General features: G+C 36.0%; 1 protein-coding gene across 1 annotated transcript in view; it reads right to left on the bottom strand.

Annotated features, from left to right (window-relative positions):
* LOC131151846 (isoleucine--tRNA ligase, cytoplasmic) overlaps window positions 1-16034 on the bottom strand; it is a 140520-nt gene that overhangs the window by 91458 nt on the left and 33028 nt on the right. The window contains exons 7-9 of the mRNA XM_058103297.1: window positions 11115-11212; window positions 3820-3898; window positions 2478-2636 (exon numbers count right to left, since the gene is read on the bottom strand). Coding sequence (XP_057959280.1) covers window positions 2478-2636; window positions 3820-3898; window positions 11115-11212 — 336 coding nt within the window. The remainder of the gene's footprint in view (window positions 1-2477; window positions 2637-3819; window positions 3899-11114; window positions 11213-16034) is intronic.

Below are 16034 nucleotides of genomic sequence, written 5' to 3' on the forward strand. Positions count from 1 at the left end.
AGCTGGTGTTTCTCATTATAGCCCATGGAAATTCATTTCATAGGTAAATCACTTCTTCTCCTTGTGAACTAAATAAAAAATGGAGGATGGTTATAGGGTTTGTTCAGAAGGAACTTAAAGTAGGGGAGGTCTGTTTTTCATTCGCATTCCCTTCTACTTTTCATATTACTTTGCGTCCCGACTCCTGAGGGTGAATTTCAGAAGGATCTTAAGATTGGTGTTTGGATACATATCAGGTTTTTCCTTGCAACTCTTTCGATTCTCAACTCACCAGAATTTCTCATTTGTTTCTTCTTGCTAATCAACTGTGGCAATGTAAAACTTCTAAGGTAAAGGCCTTTGTGTAGACCACCATTCTTAATAGAGTTAACACCAACAATGTGCTGCACATTAGAAGGTCATATATGACTCTCACCATGTATGCATTATGTGTTATGCTAATAGTGAAGATTACGTTCATCTATTTATTCACTGCTCCATAGCTTGGGTTTATGGAACAAATTGTTTTGTTTCCTTGTGAGAGTGTTTGTTTTATCTTTATTCTTTGGAGGATTTGTAAATTTTGTCCTCATTCTTTGGAAGATTTCTTGTTCACTGGTCACGGAAGGCCAAAATTGCAAAGATTTTGTGGTGGAATGCTAATTCTTTTGTTATTTGGGTATTTCGGTTGGACAAAAAGATTTGGATATTTAGAGATCTTGCTTCAATGCTTGATTTTGCCATGGGGCAACACTGCTTCAATTTATAAATGCATTTCATATTACATATTTAGAAATTTAAAACATTTATTTTAGAGAATCAAATTCCAGCACAAAAATATTAGCTTTTCTAAATTTGTTTCAAGCGACCACATGAATTTTAGAACAAAAGGTATCTAATATTTCAAAATTTTGCTCCAATAAGATCCCCACCACTGTTAATTCACATAACAGGTGCCTAACAATGAGCCTGAATCCATGTTGCAACAGGTTGACTCAGCTGGAAGCAGCAGGCTAGAGGAAGAATTACAGATTAAATAAATTTGGGATAGGACTCAATTTCATCCTTAATTTCAACGCAAAAAGTCCAAATATTCCCAAAATTTCCCCAGTAACAGCTAAGCAAAAGAAATTAGGGTTATTCAGCTAGCCACTTCTATAACAAAGGGAATTTTCAGAAACCCCCTTAGCAGCACAGCAGAAGCTCCAATCCTCTCCCCCCCCCCCCCCCTTTTTCCTGGCCAAATAAAGTGATCTTAATCATGAAAACATCCATTTAGCAAAAGAAACCCATGCAACATGGGTTTGGCAGCTCGAACAGCAGGCTAAAGGAAGGATTACAAATTAGCTAAATACCAGATAGCCTTTTTCATGTTTAATTTCGAGGCCAGAAATCCAAATATTCCCCAACATTTCCACAGTAACAGCCAAGTAGAAGCAAAGAGGAGTGTTACCCAGTTTGCCGCCTCTATGACAAAGCCGACTCTCAAATACCCTGTTTAGCAGCACAACAGAAGCTTCAGTCCTCCTTCCCCAGCTTGGTAAGGTGATCTTACTTGCAAAATGTGTATCTAGCAAAGAAATCCATGTGACATAGGATTCACAGCTGGGAGCAGTGGACTGAGGGAAAATTTACAAACTAGACAAATATCAGCTAGGGCCCCTTTTCGTGTTTAATTCCAAGGCCAGAAATCCAAATATTCCCAACATTCCCTGAGTAACATTGAAGTAGAAGCAATGAGGGATGTTGTTCAGTATGCCTGTGAATAAAAGGGACCTTCAAACCCTTCCCCCCCCCCCCCCCAAAAAAAAAAAAAAAGGCAGAGAGGGCTTTCAGGAACCTTAGCAGCCCCTAGGAGCTCCAGTTCTTCCCTGGCCGTTAGGTAATGTCACCTCAATCATGAAGGTCTAACTAGCAAAAAATTCAAGGGAAATATAGTGAGGCATCCTGTCCAAGAAACAGGATTCATGTAATTTACGGGCATAAAAAGTAGTATCTAGAAAGGAAAACAGTTTCCCTTATCCATTTCCAGTTTTCCAAAGAATTACAAAAATGTCACCTTATTTTCCAGTTTTCATACATTTGTAAACATTGAAAGTGCTTTTTAATTGCTTTCAAGGTATTCCAAATAATGGAAAACTAGAAACAAGGTAGCCTTTTTGTAATTTTCTGAAAACTGAAAATGGAAAATGAAAATTATTTTCCACAATATACAGGCTCATAATGTCCCAGAAAAATGTAATGAGCTCCCAGCACATGAACCCCTTATGCACCAAGCCTTTCATGATCCTGTCATATGGAAAGGGCACACTCCAATTGTTTGTTGTAAATTTTCCCAAAATGAATGAACGAGCACTGTGAAAAAAATAAATAAATAAAAATAACTTTAATCCTCAGGCCTCACAGACATAGCTCCTATATGACATTTACAAAGAAGATATTAACATCAGAAGGGAAACATGCACCAAGTTTTGAATACAAATAAAATAAGAACAAACCTTTTCACCTGCAAGCATTTCCAGTTTATCAATAGAATCCATAACAACTTTTTCCTCACCATCCTCACTTATCCATATTGGAAGAGGAGTGCCCCAAAATCTACTCCGGCTAACAGCCCAGTCTCTTGCATTTTCCAGCCAATTGTGAAATCGTTTTTCCTGAGTCAAATTTTACCAATAGGAGGGGCATATAATTTAGTTCTTGGTATAAATATTTATCCTGCAGAAAAATATTGACCCTATTTGCCCATGCTGTCACATACTATGGAAAAACTAGAAAATATTTGTTCAGACCATGGCATTCAAACTTCCAGATTTCAGCCCAAGGCTACTTACCGAATTTGTATTCTCCAGGAATTTCTCTTTTCTTCCCTTTACTTATTTTAATAATAAACAATCTAATTTATAATTATTTATAAGTCTATTTTATAAAAATAAAATATACCGAATAACATGTACTGATTCTTATAGCAAAAGAAAGTCTAGAGAGAGAGAGAGAGAGAGAGAGAAAGAGAAAAAGAAGTACAACCTAAGCAAGAGCAATGAGTCCTCAGAGGTAAGACAAAAATTAATTAAAAAAAATGATGACACGTTATTTAAGAAACCTTCGTAATACCCATTTCAGTATAATAATCATTTGTGCACTTCAAATTCTTAGCTCTCTCAAACGTATTCTCTTCTTACCCTTACAACCATCCAATCTAATTTTCAGATTTTGAAAGGTAGAAATGTATTAAAAACACACTCCATCCAAAGAAAGGACATATATAAATAATTAAATATCAAATGAGGATGTCCAAGTTCAACCTCCATGCTTTTTGCTCTTAAATAAATCTAGGAAAACATGGATGTTTTGCAGCTTTAAGAACGATATTTTAGGGGAGAATCATTGGCTGTCTTTTCTCAAAGATTGGTAATCCCTCTAGGCCCAAGAAAATTAATGCTCACTAATTAACAATAATGGACATTTCAGTTTGAGTGAAAAAAATTATTTTTAGGAAAAAAAAAGGCCAGCCTAGTGCAGCAAGTCCCTATTATAGTGAGGCCTGGGGGAACTGAATGTTAAGTAGTCTCACCTCCATATATAAAGCTGAAAAAATAGAATAAAAATAACCATTAATATATTATTTCTTTAATACACCAAAGAAAACAGACAATTCTTAACAGGTTCACTTTTTAATCTCCATCTGCTTTTCTGGAAAAGTAGTTCTGGTTTTTCCGGAGAAAAAAAAAATGAACACGCAAGTGCGCACACACACACACACACATAGATTTCGTACAAGTAATGACCACTGCAAAAAGAAAAAGGTAAAGAAGAAAAAAGTTCACAGTAGCATCAAACCTTTACAAAATCAGGAACCCAATACGTCTGTTTGTTGTTTTCTAATAATTGCTCTTTCAACTTCTCAACAGCAATGAACCTAGGCAGATGATTAAATTTAGAGATAATACAACAAAATAAATAATTAACTAATACACATAGGAAAGATAAGAGGCATAAAAGCAATCAGTGCAGAATTAATCAACTAAAAAAGATTAAAGCCATGAAAAATCAAAGCGTAGGAGAATGGGCATACAAAGTTGGTATCTAATAAAAGAGAACCTATGAAAAGAGCTGAATTCAAAATTAGATATAGTGAACTGCAACTGAATTTTAGCAATTTAGCATATTAATAAAAATTCAATTTATGGATATGATATAAATATTTTTAAAAAGCAAAATTTGTGATAATATTAAATTAAAATATTTAAAAAACAAAATTTGCAATGAACTAATATTAAGAAAATATATATAAAAATACAATTAAGGGAATAATGAACTTATTAATCAGCAGTAGAAGGCAATCCTCATGAAACCCAAACAATAGCATAAAAGCCCAACCCTTTACACACAAGTAGTTGACACTCAATGTAAAACTTGTAAGATCACTATGATATGAATCCTTACCAATTATTCATTGGGTGTCCCCTACAAGCAATGTGTTGCACTTATGAGTAGCGAAAACTGGGCGAGGATGAGCTAGGTTGTTGCACCGAAGAAACACACCATGTCGACGCCCAGATACAGTGTCAATTATGCAAGGGTTCTCGCATCATTATGGATGTCGGCAGGTAAAGAAGTTAGTTTAGAAGACTTGGATAAGGTTAGCAACTTGGAATATAGGCGCACTTAAGGGTAAAAGCATGGAAATTGTAATGATTAAAAGAACAATCAATCTAATCTGCCTTCAAGAAACTAAGTGGGTGGGAGAGAAAGCTATAAAAATTTAAAGATCGGGATTTAAACTTTGGTACACTAAAAAAAAGAAAAACATAAGAATGGGGTAGAAATTATTGTAGACAAAAACTTGAAAGATAGCGCAATAGATGTCAAAATAGTAGGGGATAGAATTATAAAATCAAGATGGTCTTAGACCAAGAGATAATAAATGTCATTAGTGCTTATGCTCCTTAAGTAGGCTTAGCAGAAAACCTTACGAGACAATTTTGGGAAGATATGGATAGTATTATACAAGACATATTAGGGACTCGGCAAATATTCATAGGAGCAAATTTGAATAGACACATTGAAAAGGATAATAAAGGTTATGTGAGGATACATGGAGGATATGAATATGGACACAAAAATGATCCTAAGGAGATTATCTTAGACTTTGCCATGTCATACAATTTTATTACAATGAATAGTGCTTTAAGAAGAGAGAACACTTACTATAAAGTCATCCCAGATGAAAGCTTAATCACACAACATAAAGTTTAGGTGTTAAATATATGTTTTAAAAAATGGAAGAGAACCAATTTAAAATTTATAAAAAATAAAAAAAAAAAAAAAAACCATGAAAGAGAACTAGGTGCTAGAACCTAAAAGGAAAAAAATATAATAAATTTAAAGATAAAATTATCAAAGATGGCGATTGGACTACGGAGGATGGTGTAGACACAAACTCTTTGGAGTAGGATAATCTATTAGAAAGATAGCAAAAGAGCTTTTAGGAGAATCAAGAAAAGATTTTTGAATAGCAAAGACTGGTGGTGGGATCAAGATATCTAAATGGCTGTAAAGACAAAAAGAAACTGGTACAAAACATGGTAGAAATGTAGACACATGGAAAACCTTGAAGGGTATAAAGAGGCGAGAAAAGATGCCCAAAAATAAAAGATTGTATAAAAAGTGAGGATAATATTGTCTTGGTTAAGGAATAAGACATAAAAGAAAGATGGCAAAGTTACTTTAGTAAACTATTTAATCAAAAAAAAGTAAAAGGCTTAACCTAGAATTGGCAAATGAGGAAAACACCAAAAATATGAGATTATTTTGCAAGATTAGAGTTAACAGAGTTAAATTTGCACTAAAAAAGATGAAAAATAGAAAAGTTATAGGACCAGATAACATCCTAATTGAAGTAAATGCTTTGGTGATAACAGAATTATATGGTTAACAAATTTATTTAACATAATTATAAAAACTATGAAAATGTAAGATGAATGGAGGAAAGGCACTCTAATACCTATACAAAAAAAAAAGACATTTAAAATTGTAATAATTATCAATGAATTAAACTTATGAGTGTGGGAAAGGATAGTCGAACAAAGATTAAAGCTAGAAACGCAGGCCTCAAAAAATCAATTTGGTTTTATGCTTGGGAGAGCTACTACAGAAACCATAGTAGTCAAAGGCGCATGGCGCACCAAGGCCCAGAGGGTACTTGAAGACGAGGCGCGAGGCAAAGATATAAAAACACATCAATGGTAATATTAGAATTTAAAATGCCAAAATATTCAATAGTAATTTTGACAACCAGGAACCAAGTTCCAAGTGAGGAAGAAGAAGAAGAAGACGACCAAGGCGCAGAAGGTACTTGGAGACGAGGATCGAGGCGAAGGTGCGCGCCTCGCCTCACCGCCTCATGAAGGTGAGGCGCACAATTATTAAAATTGTGTACAATGCCTATTTGGTGGGTAATTGATACAAAAACACATATAAAGTTATATAAGAATTTAAAATGCCAAAATATTGAATAGTAATTATGACAACCAAGTACCAAGTTCCACCGAGGCGCAGAGGGTACTTGGAGACGCAGCGCGAAGCGAAGGTGCGCGCGTCACGAAGGTGAGGCGCACAATTATTAAAATTCTGTACAATTCCTATTTGGTGGGTAATTGATATAAAAACACATCAATAGTCGTATTAGAATTTAAAATGCCAAAATATTCAATAGTAATTATGACAACCAAGTTCCAAGAAGAAGAAGAAGATGATGAAGAAGAAGCCTGATGACTCACGAAGATCGAAGCAGCCTGATGACTCATGAAGGCTCAAACTTCAATGAAGGAGGGCTCCAGCTGGTTCAAACGCTCGAGGATGAACTGATGATGGGCTCCTACTGGTATTAAGGGTCAAAGACGAAAGCCTCGTGCTAGTTCGAACTTTGAAGGATCGAAGACGAAGGGCTCCTGCTGGTTTCGTACTGCTTCGAATGATTGTTTGGTCGAATATGAACTTCTCCTAATGGGGTTTCGTGCTACTTCAAAGGGTCGAAGACAAAGGGCTAGGGCTAGGGCTGGTTCTGGCTACGTTTTATTTCTTAACAGCTTCAAAATTTTCAAGGCGCAACTCACTGCACCTAAAGAATTAGTGCGCCTACCTACGCCTCTTGCAAGTTGCCTCGCCTCTACAATGATGAAGCGCTTGTCTTGTCGCCTCTCTGCTCCTCGCGTGAGGCACGCTTTTGACTACTATGACAAAAACTATATATCCTTTAAGAAGATTAATGGAAAAGTTCAGGGAAAGGACGAGGGACCTGCATATGGTATTTATTGATTTAGAGAAAGCGTATGATAAGGTGCCTAAGGAAGTTCCATGTTGGGTTTTTTGGGGGAAAATAAAGTGTATACAGTACATCAAGGATCTACTTTGAGCCCTTATCATTTTTGCTTTAGTGGTGGATGAATTGACTAGCAATATCCAAAATGAGATTGCATGGTATATGTTGTTAGCAGATGATATTGTCTTGATTGATTAAACTAGAGGCGGAGTAGAATCTAAGCTAGAATTATGAAGAGAAGCTTTAGAATCTAGAGGCTTTAGGATAAGTAGAAATAAGACAAGATATATGAAATGTATTTCGGTAATAGTAGGAGAAATATTGGAGGCAAAATTAAGTTTGATGATGAAGAAATCAACATCACTAGTAGATTTCAATACCTTGATCCATTATGCAAGCTGAAGGAGAAATTGAAGAAGATCTAATACATACAATTAAAGCAAGTCGGGTAAAATGGAGAAGTGTTTCAAGTACGCTTTGTGAGCATTGAATACCCTTAAAGTTAAAAGGGAGGTTTTATAGAACTATTGTAGGAGCAGCTATGCTATATGGATTAGAATGTTAGGCTACTAAGAAACAATATATCCAAAAAGTAAAAGTTGTTGAGAAGAGAATGCTTAGACGGATAAGTGGCATATCCCTAAAAGATAAATTAAGAAATAAACATATTTGTGGTAAATTAGGCACAGCTCCTATAGAAGATAAGTTAAGTGAGGAATGGCTCAGATGATTTGGGCACTTGCAACATAGGCTACATAGTGCATCACTTAGGAAGAGTGATTTAGTTAACGTGAGGGACAATAGAAGGGGTAGAAGTAGACCTAAAATAACTTGGAATGAGATATTAAGGATTTAATAGCCCTGAAATTGTCAAAAGAAATTGTTCATGATCGCATAAATTAACGGAAAAGGATTCATGAAGGTGACCCCACCTACTGAAACTTAAGGCTCGGTTTGTTGTTGTTGTTGTTGTCAAACTAAAAGGGAACAACATCAGTATCCCTATCTGAAAATGGTCATTTGCAGCCAAAATCAGCATGCTTGGACAGAAAGGAATCGAAAGCTGCATAGCAGTATATTCCTCAAATTCCTCAATCCAAGTTTCATCACTAGAGATGTACAGTGAAGCTTGTTAGAACAACAAGGGTTTAGGACTCTCGACAAACAGAGGGCTGTTCAATAGCAAAAGTATTTCTCACTCATATTAAAAACTGAATGAGATCACTTTGCAGATCACTCAACCAGATGTTATGTTGCTTATTAGTAAAAATGAATCTTTTAACGACAACAAAGCTATTCAATCATCGCTAGGAAGTAGGAACCACACTAGGAGCCCTCTTTGTGTTTCTGCATATGCAACCAACCCTTTTATATTCATTATTAACCAATTATAATTGAGCTCAGAAGAGGTGTTCATAGACTCTGCAACCTGGCCAAACTCGACCCAGACCACCCACAAAGAATAGATTCAAAAGTGTTTTAAGTTGCATAGTGGACTGAAATTCCATATAAACCGAAACAAGTGCATCGGGTGAGAAGGCTGAAAGAACATTTACAAAAACAAAACAACAAAAATAAAGGGAGAGAAGGCTGAAATGGCTGCATATTACGGCTTCTTTTCTAAGTTTAGCATTTCTTAGAAAGACTCTTTTCAGTTTAATCTGCATATTTTGAGTCATTAAAGACTTAATCTTATTAATTGAGTTTGCCATACTTGTTTTGAAGTTAGATGAGCTGGGTTCAGAAATAGTCAACGTCGCACTCCCTGCAGCATTAACTTTGACAGCTGACCCTATTGCTTCTCTAATTGAAAACAGCGATTCATGGGTAAAATTCCACCATCTATTTGCCATTGATCTTGCATATATTTCGCAAAATTTCAATCTCACTCGTGTTCCTCTACATTATTGGATTCTTTTATAAAAAAAAAAAACCTAAACCGCCAACCTGCTCCAACTCACCCAATTACCAAACTGACCCAAACAACGTACAATACAGTTCAACTTCAGTTTTGGTGTTTTCAAAAACTGACCTAGCCACTTTAGTTGGAATTTTGAGCACAATCCACCCCACGAACAGCCTTAGATCTTGGATTGCAAGTATCTGAAACAAAAGGATCTAGGGAATTTGAATATCAAAACAAATTACAAGTGCAAAATGCAGCCCCTAACGCATTATCTCCTCTCCAATTGATTCATCCAATATCCCCTAGGCACCACATGGTATAAGAAAAGGAAAACAAAATCCAAATTTGATGGATCTTGTGTGTCAGACCTTGTGCATGAAAAATCATTTTAATTGGATGGTTCATGTTTCTTCCCATCAATCCCAAAAATTCCTCCTCTTTCCAACCTATATTCATATATCCGGCATTAATTATTTTTAATTGGATAGTTCATAAATTCCCTGCTCTTTATATTAATTGTCCTTTTGCAACATCCCAACCCCCTTCACCCCCAACATTTTTGTTTCTATGTTTTTGGGTAAGCATTTCCCTCTCAAAAGAAAAAGTGCAGTGAACATTAAAGCAGTTGGTAAAAAACTTTTAAGTTGCAACACCCCAACCCCCCAACCCCAACATTTTCTCCTTCATGTTTTTAGACAAGCATATCCCTTTTAAAAGAAAGAGTGCAGCAAACATTAATGCAGTTGGTAAAATACTTTTGAACTTTTGAAGGCTAGGGTTTGGAGGAGTTCCTAAAAGGCAAGAATTTGAAGCTGTTAAAAGCGAAAAAACTAGCTTTTTCTAATAGTTGTTTGTAACCCACGTGTCTTTAACCTGTTTGCAAATATTACAGAGTTACCTATTTACCTAAACAGCAGATTTACAAATTTTGGACACTTAAAACCTTTAAGTTCAAAATTTTTGCTAAACACTCCAAGACAACAGCATCCTTGTTTACATATGGGATGGGACTGAGGCAAACAGTTTTAGCAACCTGAAAGTGAATATTCCTTACTATGGCACATTAGCCATAGGGGGCAGACATATGTCAAACAATCATTTTGAGAAATTATAATCAACAAGAGGAAACAGACAAATTACTGCAACTTTCAAACAAGTACTAAACAAACTACTGTATCCAACTACTAGGAGGTTATGTAACAATATTCCATCTTCATAAATTCCAAAAGCGTACGTAAAAAATATAAGAAATCTGTAGGACTTAAAACAACTGAAGCACCAGCTTTGGTTCAAGTACAGAACAGATCTTTGGTACACCCCCCTCAGAGCTCGTCCATCATAATCTATCAAACTCTTCAAATTGTCTAACGCTCACCATGCCAATTCTACTCCTCATGCAATTCTACATCCCACCTCCAAATCTAATTTCAACCCCATCTCAACCAGCTTAAACTTCTGTGACCACAATGTATGTTCAAGGAAGTCTTAAAGTAGTAAGTAAGAATGGAACACCAAATGCACAAGACTCTCATGCATATCAGGTCCTGGGAAGGACAAGATAAATGCAACCTTACCTTTTCGTCTGGAGTAGCTGTTCGCATATCTTGAACCAGTGACCTTCAGGTTTTTCTGTAACACACTTACCATTGGGTAAAGGCTCCATTATAAATTTTAACTGTAAACATATTATCATAACTATGCATTCACAAGAATCACATTGAACCAAACAGTACCAAAGTTTAAGTATTAGATGCATTAACAGATAAAAGGGATTAGAAAAAACAAGTGAATACCCTAGTCTAACTACTTGTTTTGCAAAAAAAAAAAAAAATGAAACTTGATAAACTACTAACAGCTATCAATTCCAGCCAATTTAAATGAAATAATTTGGCAAGGATTCAATACCAGCTTGGAACAGCTCTATAAATAAGAGGAGTGTCAGATCTCCAACAAAATGGATAAGAATGCATAAAGCTTCCGTACTTGACGAGCCTGCCTTTTTTCTGTAGAAAAGTAGTGCAGATTTTAACAAAGAAAAGAGAATGTTGAATGCAAGTGTTAAGAAAACAATAAAAAGGAACATTAAGTAAAAGAAGAAGAAGAATGGGATGCATCTACCTACTACATGAGAATTTGACGCCTACTTCCCATTTTGCACAATAGTTATAACAATCCATAACACAGACAATCTTCTATATAACAATTATAACAATCTCCCTTTGGTGAATAAAGAAATTTTAACAAAGAAAATGCAAGGCAAGGCAAGGCAAATGCACAGCTACACCTGTAGTAAACAATTAAAAATGATGATAATAATAATAAATGAAGAAAAGAATCACAAAAAATATCACAGGTGCGTTTGGGCTCAGATCTCAAATGCCCTCCGAAAATCACTTTCATAGGTATCTTATGCTTGGGAATGGGATTACAATCTCATGGAAATATTTTTGTTTGGTTCGCAGGGCAGGATTCCTGGGAATATCATATTATAGTGTTTGGCATAACAAGAGTATTCACATGTTATTTCAATAAGATTACAAAAATACCCTCAAACCTGTAATGATAATAACTGTGCATTTTTGTAATGTACATATGTATATAATAATAAGAATAACAACAACAACAATAATAATTGTAATGTTTTCTAATAATATTTTTTTTGCAATTCTTATTATAAATAAAATAAATAATAATATTTTTATGATAATCACGATTATAAATAAAATGAAGACTACTATTTGTGATAAAATTGTAATAATAATAATAAACAATAATAATAATTGTGATAAAACTATAATAATGAAAATAATAATAACTTTCATAATATTTTTCATGATACTAACCATAATAATAAAGAAAATAAGGGTATGGAAACAGGACTATGGAAACAGAGGAAATTAAAGGTATTTGTGATAAAAGCTAATTGAAATGGTTGAAATTAAGGGAATGGAAACCGTGAAAATTGAGAATGTTGTTGGTTTGGTGAAGGAGAGTGGGAATTGTTAAGATTTGTTTAAAATGAATGACCTAACTTGAAGATAGATCTCTCCCTCTATATAATACAAATTAGATACATTCTCAAGACAATAATACCCTTACTAACTCTCACTAGTTAACATACTATCACACTCAACAATAGTAATACTAAAAAACATAAATAGCCTCCAACACTCCCCCTCAAGCTGGGTCATATGCTCCTAACTTGTTACAAATGAATTTGATGAGTACCCCCCAATGCCTTGGTAAACAAATCAACAAGTTGCTTGTCCGACATCACATAAGCGGTTGTAATTAGCTTTGGTACAATTTCTCTTGAACAAAGTGGCAATCAACTTCAATGTGCTTCGTCTGCTCATGAAATATCGAGTTTGAAGCAATATGAAGAACAACTTGATTGTCACACATCAACTTCATAGGCTGAGAATGCGAAAAAACCCAATTCTTCCAACATGTTTTTCAACCAGACAAGTTCACAACAGTGCAAGCCATAGCTCTACATTTTGACTCAGCACTTGAACTTGCCACCGCAATTCGTTTCTTACTCTTCCAAGAAACCAAATTACCACCAACCAAAATACAGTATCCGATGGTGGATCTCCGATTAGAAGGGGATCCAACCCAATCTACATTTGTATATCCATATGGATGTAGTGTGACCCTGATCACGATATAAAAGATCTCTCCCAAGTTCACCTTTAAGATATCTCAAGATGCAAATTACTATATCCCAATGACTTGTCCTTGAAGAATCTAGAAATTGACTCCCAACACTTGTTGCAAAAGATCAATCTGGTCGAGTAACTCTGAGATAATTCAACTTTCCAACAAGTCTTCAGTATTGTCTGCTTCTAGGATTAGGTAACAAATCACTTGTATCCAACATTAACCTGTTGTTAGAATCCATGGGTGTATCAACCAATTTAGATCCCAATAAGACAATTTTATCCAACAGATCAAGAACATGATTTCTCTGTGACACAACAATTCCGATACAAGATCTAGATACTTCTATACCCAAAAAGCATTTCAATGGTCCCAAATATTTCATCTAAAACTTAGCCTATAGAAAAAGTTTGAGACTCTAAATACGTTTATCATCATCACCTATAATAACAATGTTATCCACATAAACAACTACAAGGATCCTACCCGATGAAGTATGATTATGAAACAAAGAATGATCCACAACACACCGTTGACAACCAAACTCAAGTAATACAGCACTAAAACGACCAAACCATGCCCTAGGAGACTACTTTAAACCACATAAAGCCTTCTTGAGCCCTTACACTAAGTCTAACTCCCCCTAAGCAACAAACCCAGGTGGTTGCTCCATATAAACCTCCTCCTCAAGGTCACCAGTTGCAAGTAGTAGCCAAGGAGATGAACAAACGAACTTATGTAAGTTTGACAACCGGAGAAAAAGTATCTGAACAATCTAGACCATACACCTAAGTATATCCCTTAACAACAAGGTGGGCCTTTAGACAAGCCACAAAACCATCAGAGTTGAATTTTAGTGTAAACCCAGCGGCAAACAACCAACCACAAATGTGTCCGGAGGAAAAGGTACCAAGTCCCAAGTACCATTGTCATGTAGAGAGTTCATCTCTTCAACCATAGCATCCCTCCACCCAGAATGGGCTAAGGCTTCCATATTAAGGAAGGGTAGTAGATGATACAGCAATAACAAAACAATAATAGGAGGGTGATAAGAAGTCATAAGAAACATAGTTGGAAATGGGGTGTTGAGTACATGTGTGTTTACCATTCCGAACAGCCATAGGAGGATCAACATCATGGGAAGTATGATCATCAAACAAGAAAACCAAAGGCGTGGTAGTAGAAGCTGGAGGGAACTCTCTTCCCTGGAACTTCCGTCGTCAATACAATTGCAAATTAGGTTGATCAAGACAATGAGTAGGACTCGAACTACATGGAGACTCAGATGGTTGGTTGGGCAAGGACAGCAACATACAATCTGGAAGATTAGGCAAAGAAAGAGACTAAATGAGCTCAGAAGCGCTCAATGACTGGGTGTAGTAAGGTGTAGACTCAAAGAAGGAAACATCGGCAGAAACAAAAGAAAAAAAAAAATAATGATGCAGCATAGGATTATAACAACGATATTCCTTTTGAGTCTATGAGTAGCCCAGAAAGACACATTTTATAGCATGAGGATCCAACTTATCCCCCCAAGGAGTTAGTTGATGAACAAAGGGCACGCACCCAAATATAAAAGGAGGAAGAGAAAATAAAGGTGAATTAGGAAAGAGAATGGATTTGAGAATTTTACCACTAAGAACAGAGGATGGCATTCTATTGATCAGATAGAAAAAAATAAGTACAGCATCACTCCAAAATACTTTAGGTACATGCATTTGATAAAGTAAGGTGCGAGTGATTTCAAGAAGATGTCTATTTTTCCGTTGTTGAGGAGTCTAGGCACAAGATGATTGATGAACAATATCAAACTAAGTCATATAAATAGTGAATTGTGCACTGAAAAACTCTTTAGCATTATCACTTCAAAGTATTCAAATTGGAAAACCAAATTGAGTTCATGTTTTATGAACTTCTAGTCAAGTCAAGTTTGAGTTTAACAATTATAAAATTGATCAAGTTCAAGTTGAACTTCAAACTTAACATTTTTGAGTCGAGTCGAGTTGAATCTCGAGTTCAAGAATTTTACTGTGTTGACTCAACTCGACGCAACCCGAATACACCCCTAGCATAAGGTGTTTAAGAGCAAGTATGAGATCAAATGGAACGAGTGGGAGACGAGAGGCAATGGCATTACCTCTCATGTTTGCCCCAAGAAATTTGTATTCTAGATAGCTTGTTTGTTCTTTGCTCTTATTCGACACAAAGTGGGTAATGGCAAAGAAGTTTGCTTCTACAAGGACATGTGGGTTGGTGAGTTCCGTCACAGTTGGAATTTCCTCATTTATTCAACCTTTCATTGTTGCATAATGCTCCCATATGCTCCTTCATTTCTTTTAAGGGGGGTATTTCTTCTTGGCATTTCTATTTCTTTAGGAATCTTAATAAAAGAAAGGTCAAAGAGCTCGCTATCCTTCTTTCTTTATGGGACCAGCATGTCCCTACCGTTCATGAGGATGGGAGAGTGTGAGAAGTTTATAAGGGTTATTCCTTAGGTACATTCACTTCTATATCCTTTCTATCTCACCTTCTAAAGCCTACCCACCCCCAACCTTTTCCCTTGGAACCACATTCTCAGATTCGCACATACTACTCAACTCATATCGCGAACCTAAAGACAAAGCATCCTCTAATATGACAACAGCCGTTAACCTCGGATTCAAGCTTCTGATTATAACGTGATCCTAGAAAGGATAAACAAGCAGGATTTGCTTCAGAGAAGAAGGCCTCATAAAGCTCTCAGTCCTAACATGTACTTTATGTGTTATGCAAGCAACAAAACAAATGCCCATCTTCTTGTGCATTGCTAGGTAGCGCATCAGAACTTTGGGAATGCCCTCTTTTCTCTTGCAGAGGAACAATGGGCAGCCTCAAAAAAGCTGGGAGACTTGCTATTGGTCAACTTACAGGGTTTTGAAAAGAATAGAAACAGAAGAGTTCTTTCATTTGCAGCTGTCTTTGCCATCCCTTGGGCCTTGTGGATTGAGGGGAATGCCAGGATTTTCAAAGGTCGCACGACCTGGTCATAGATACTTTGAGATAGAGCGACTTTCCTTGCATCCCTTTGGGTGCACTCTCTTGGTTTTTTTTCAGAGATTACCGCTGTCCGATCTCACTAGAGATTGGGGGGTAACGCTCTTGTAATTGATACTTGTACTATTT

Source organism: Malania oleifera, chromosome 3 (genome assembly GCF_029873635.1).
Source record: "Malania oleifera isolate guangnan ecotype guangnan chromosome 3, ASM2987363v1, whole genome shotgun sequence".
NCBI lineage: Eukaryota > Viridiplantae > Streptophyta > Magnoliopsida > Santalales > Ximeniaceae > Malania > Malania oleifera.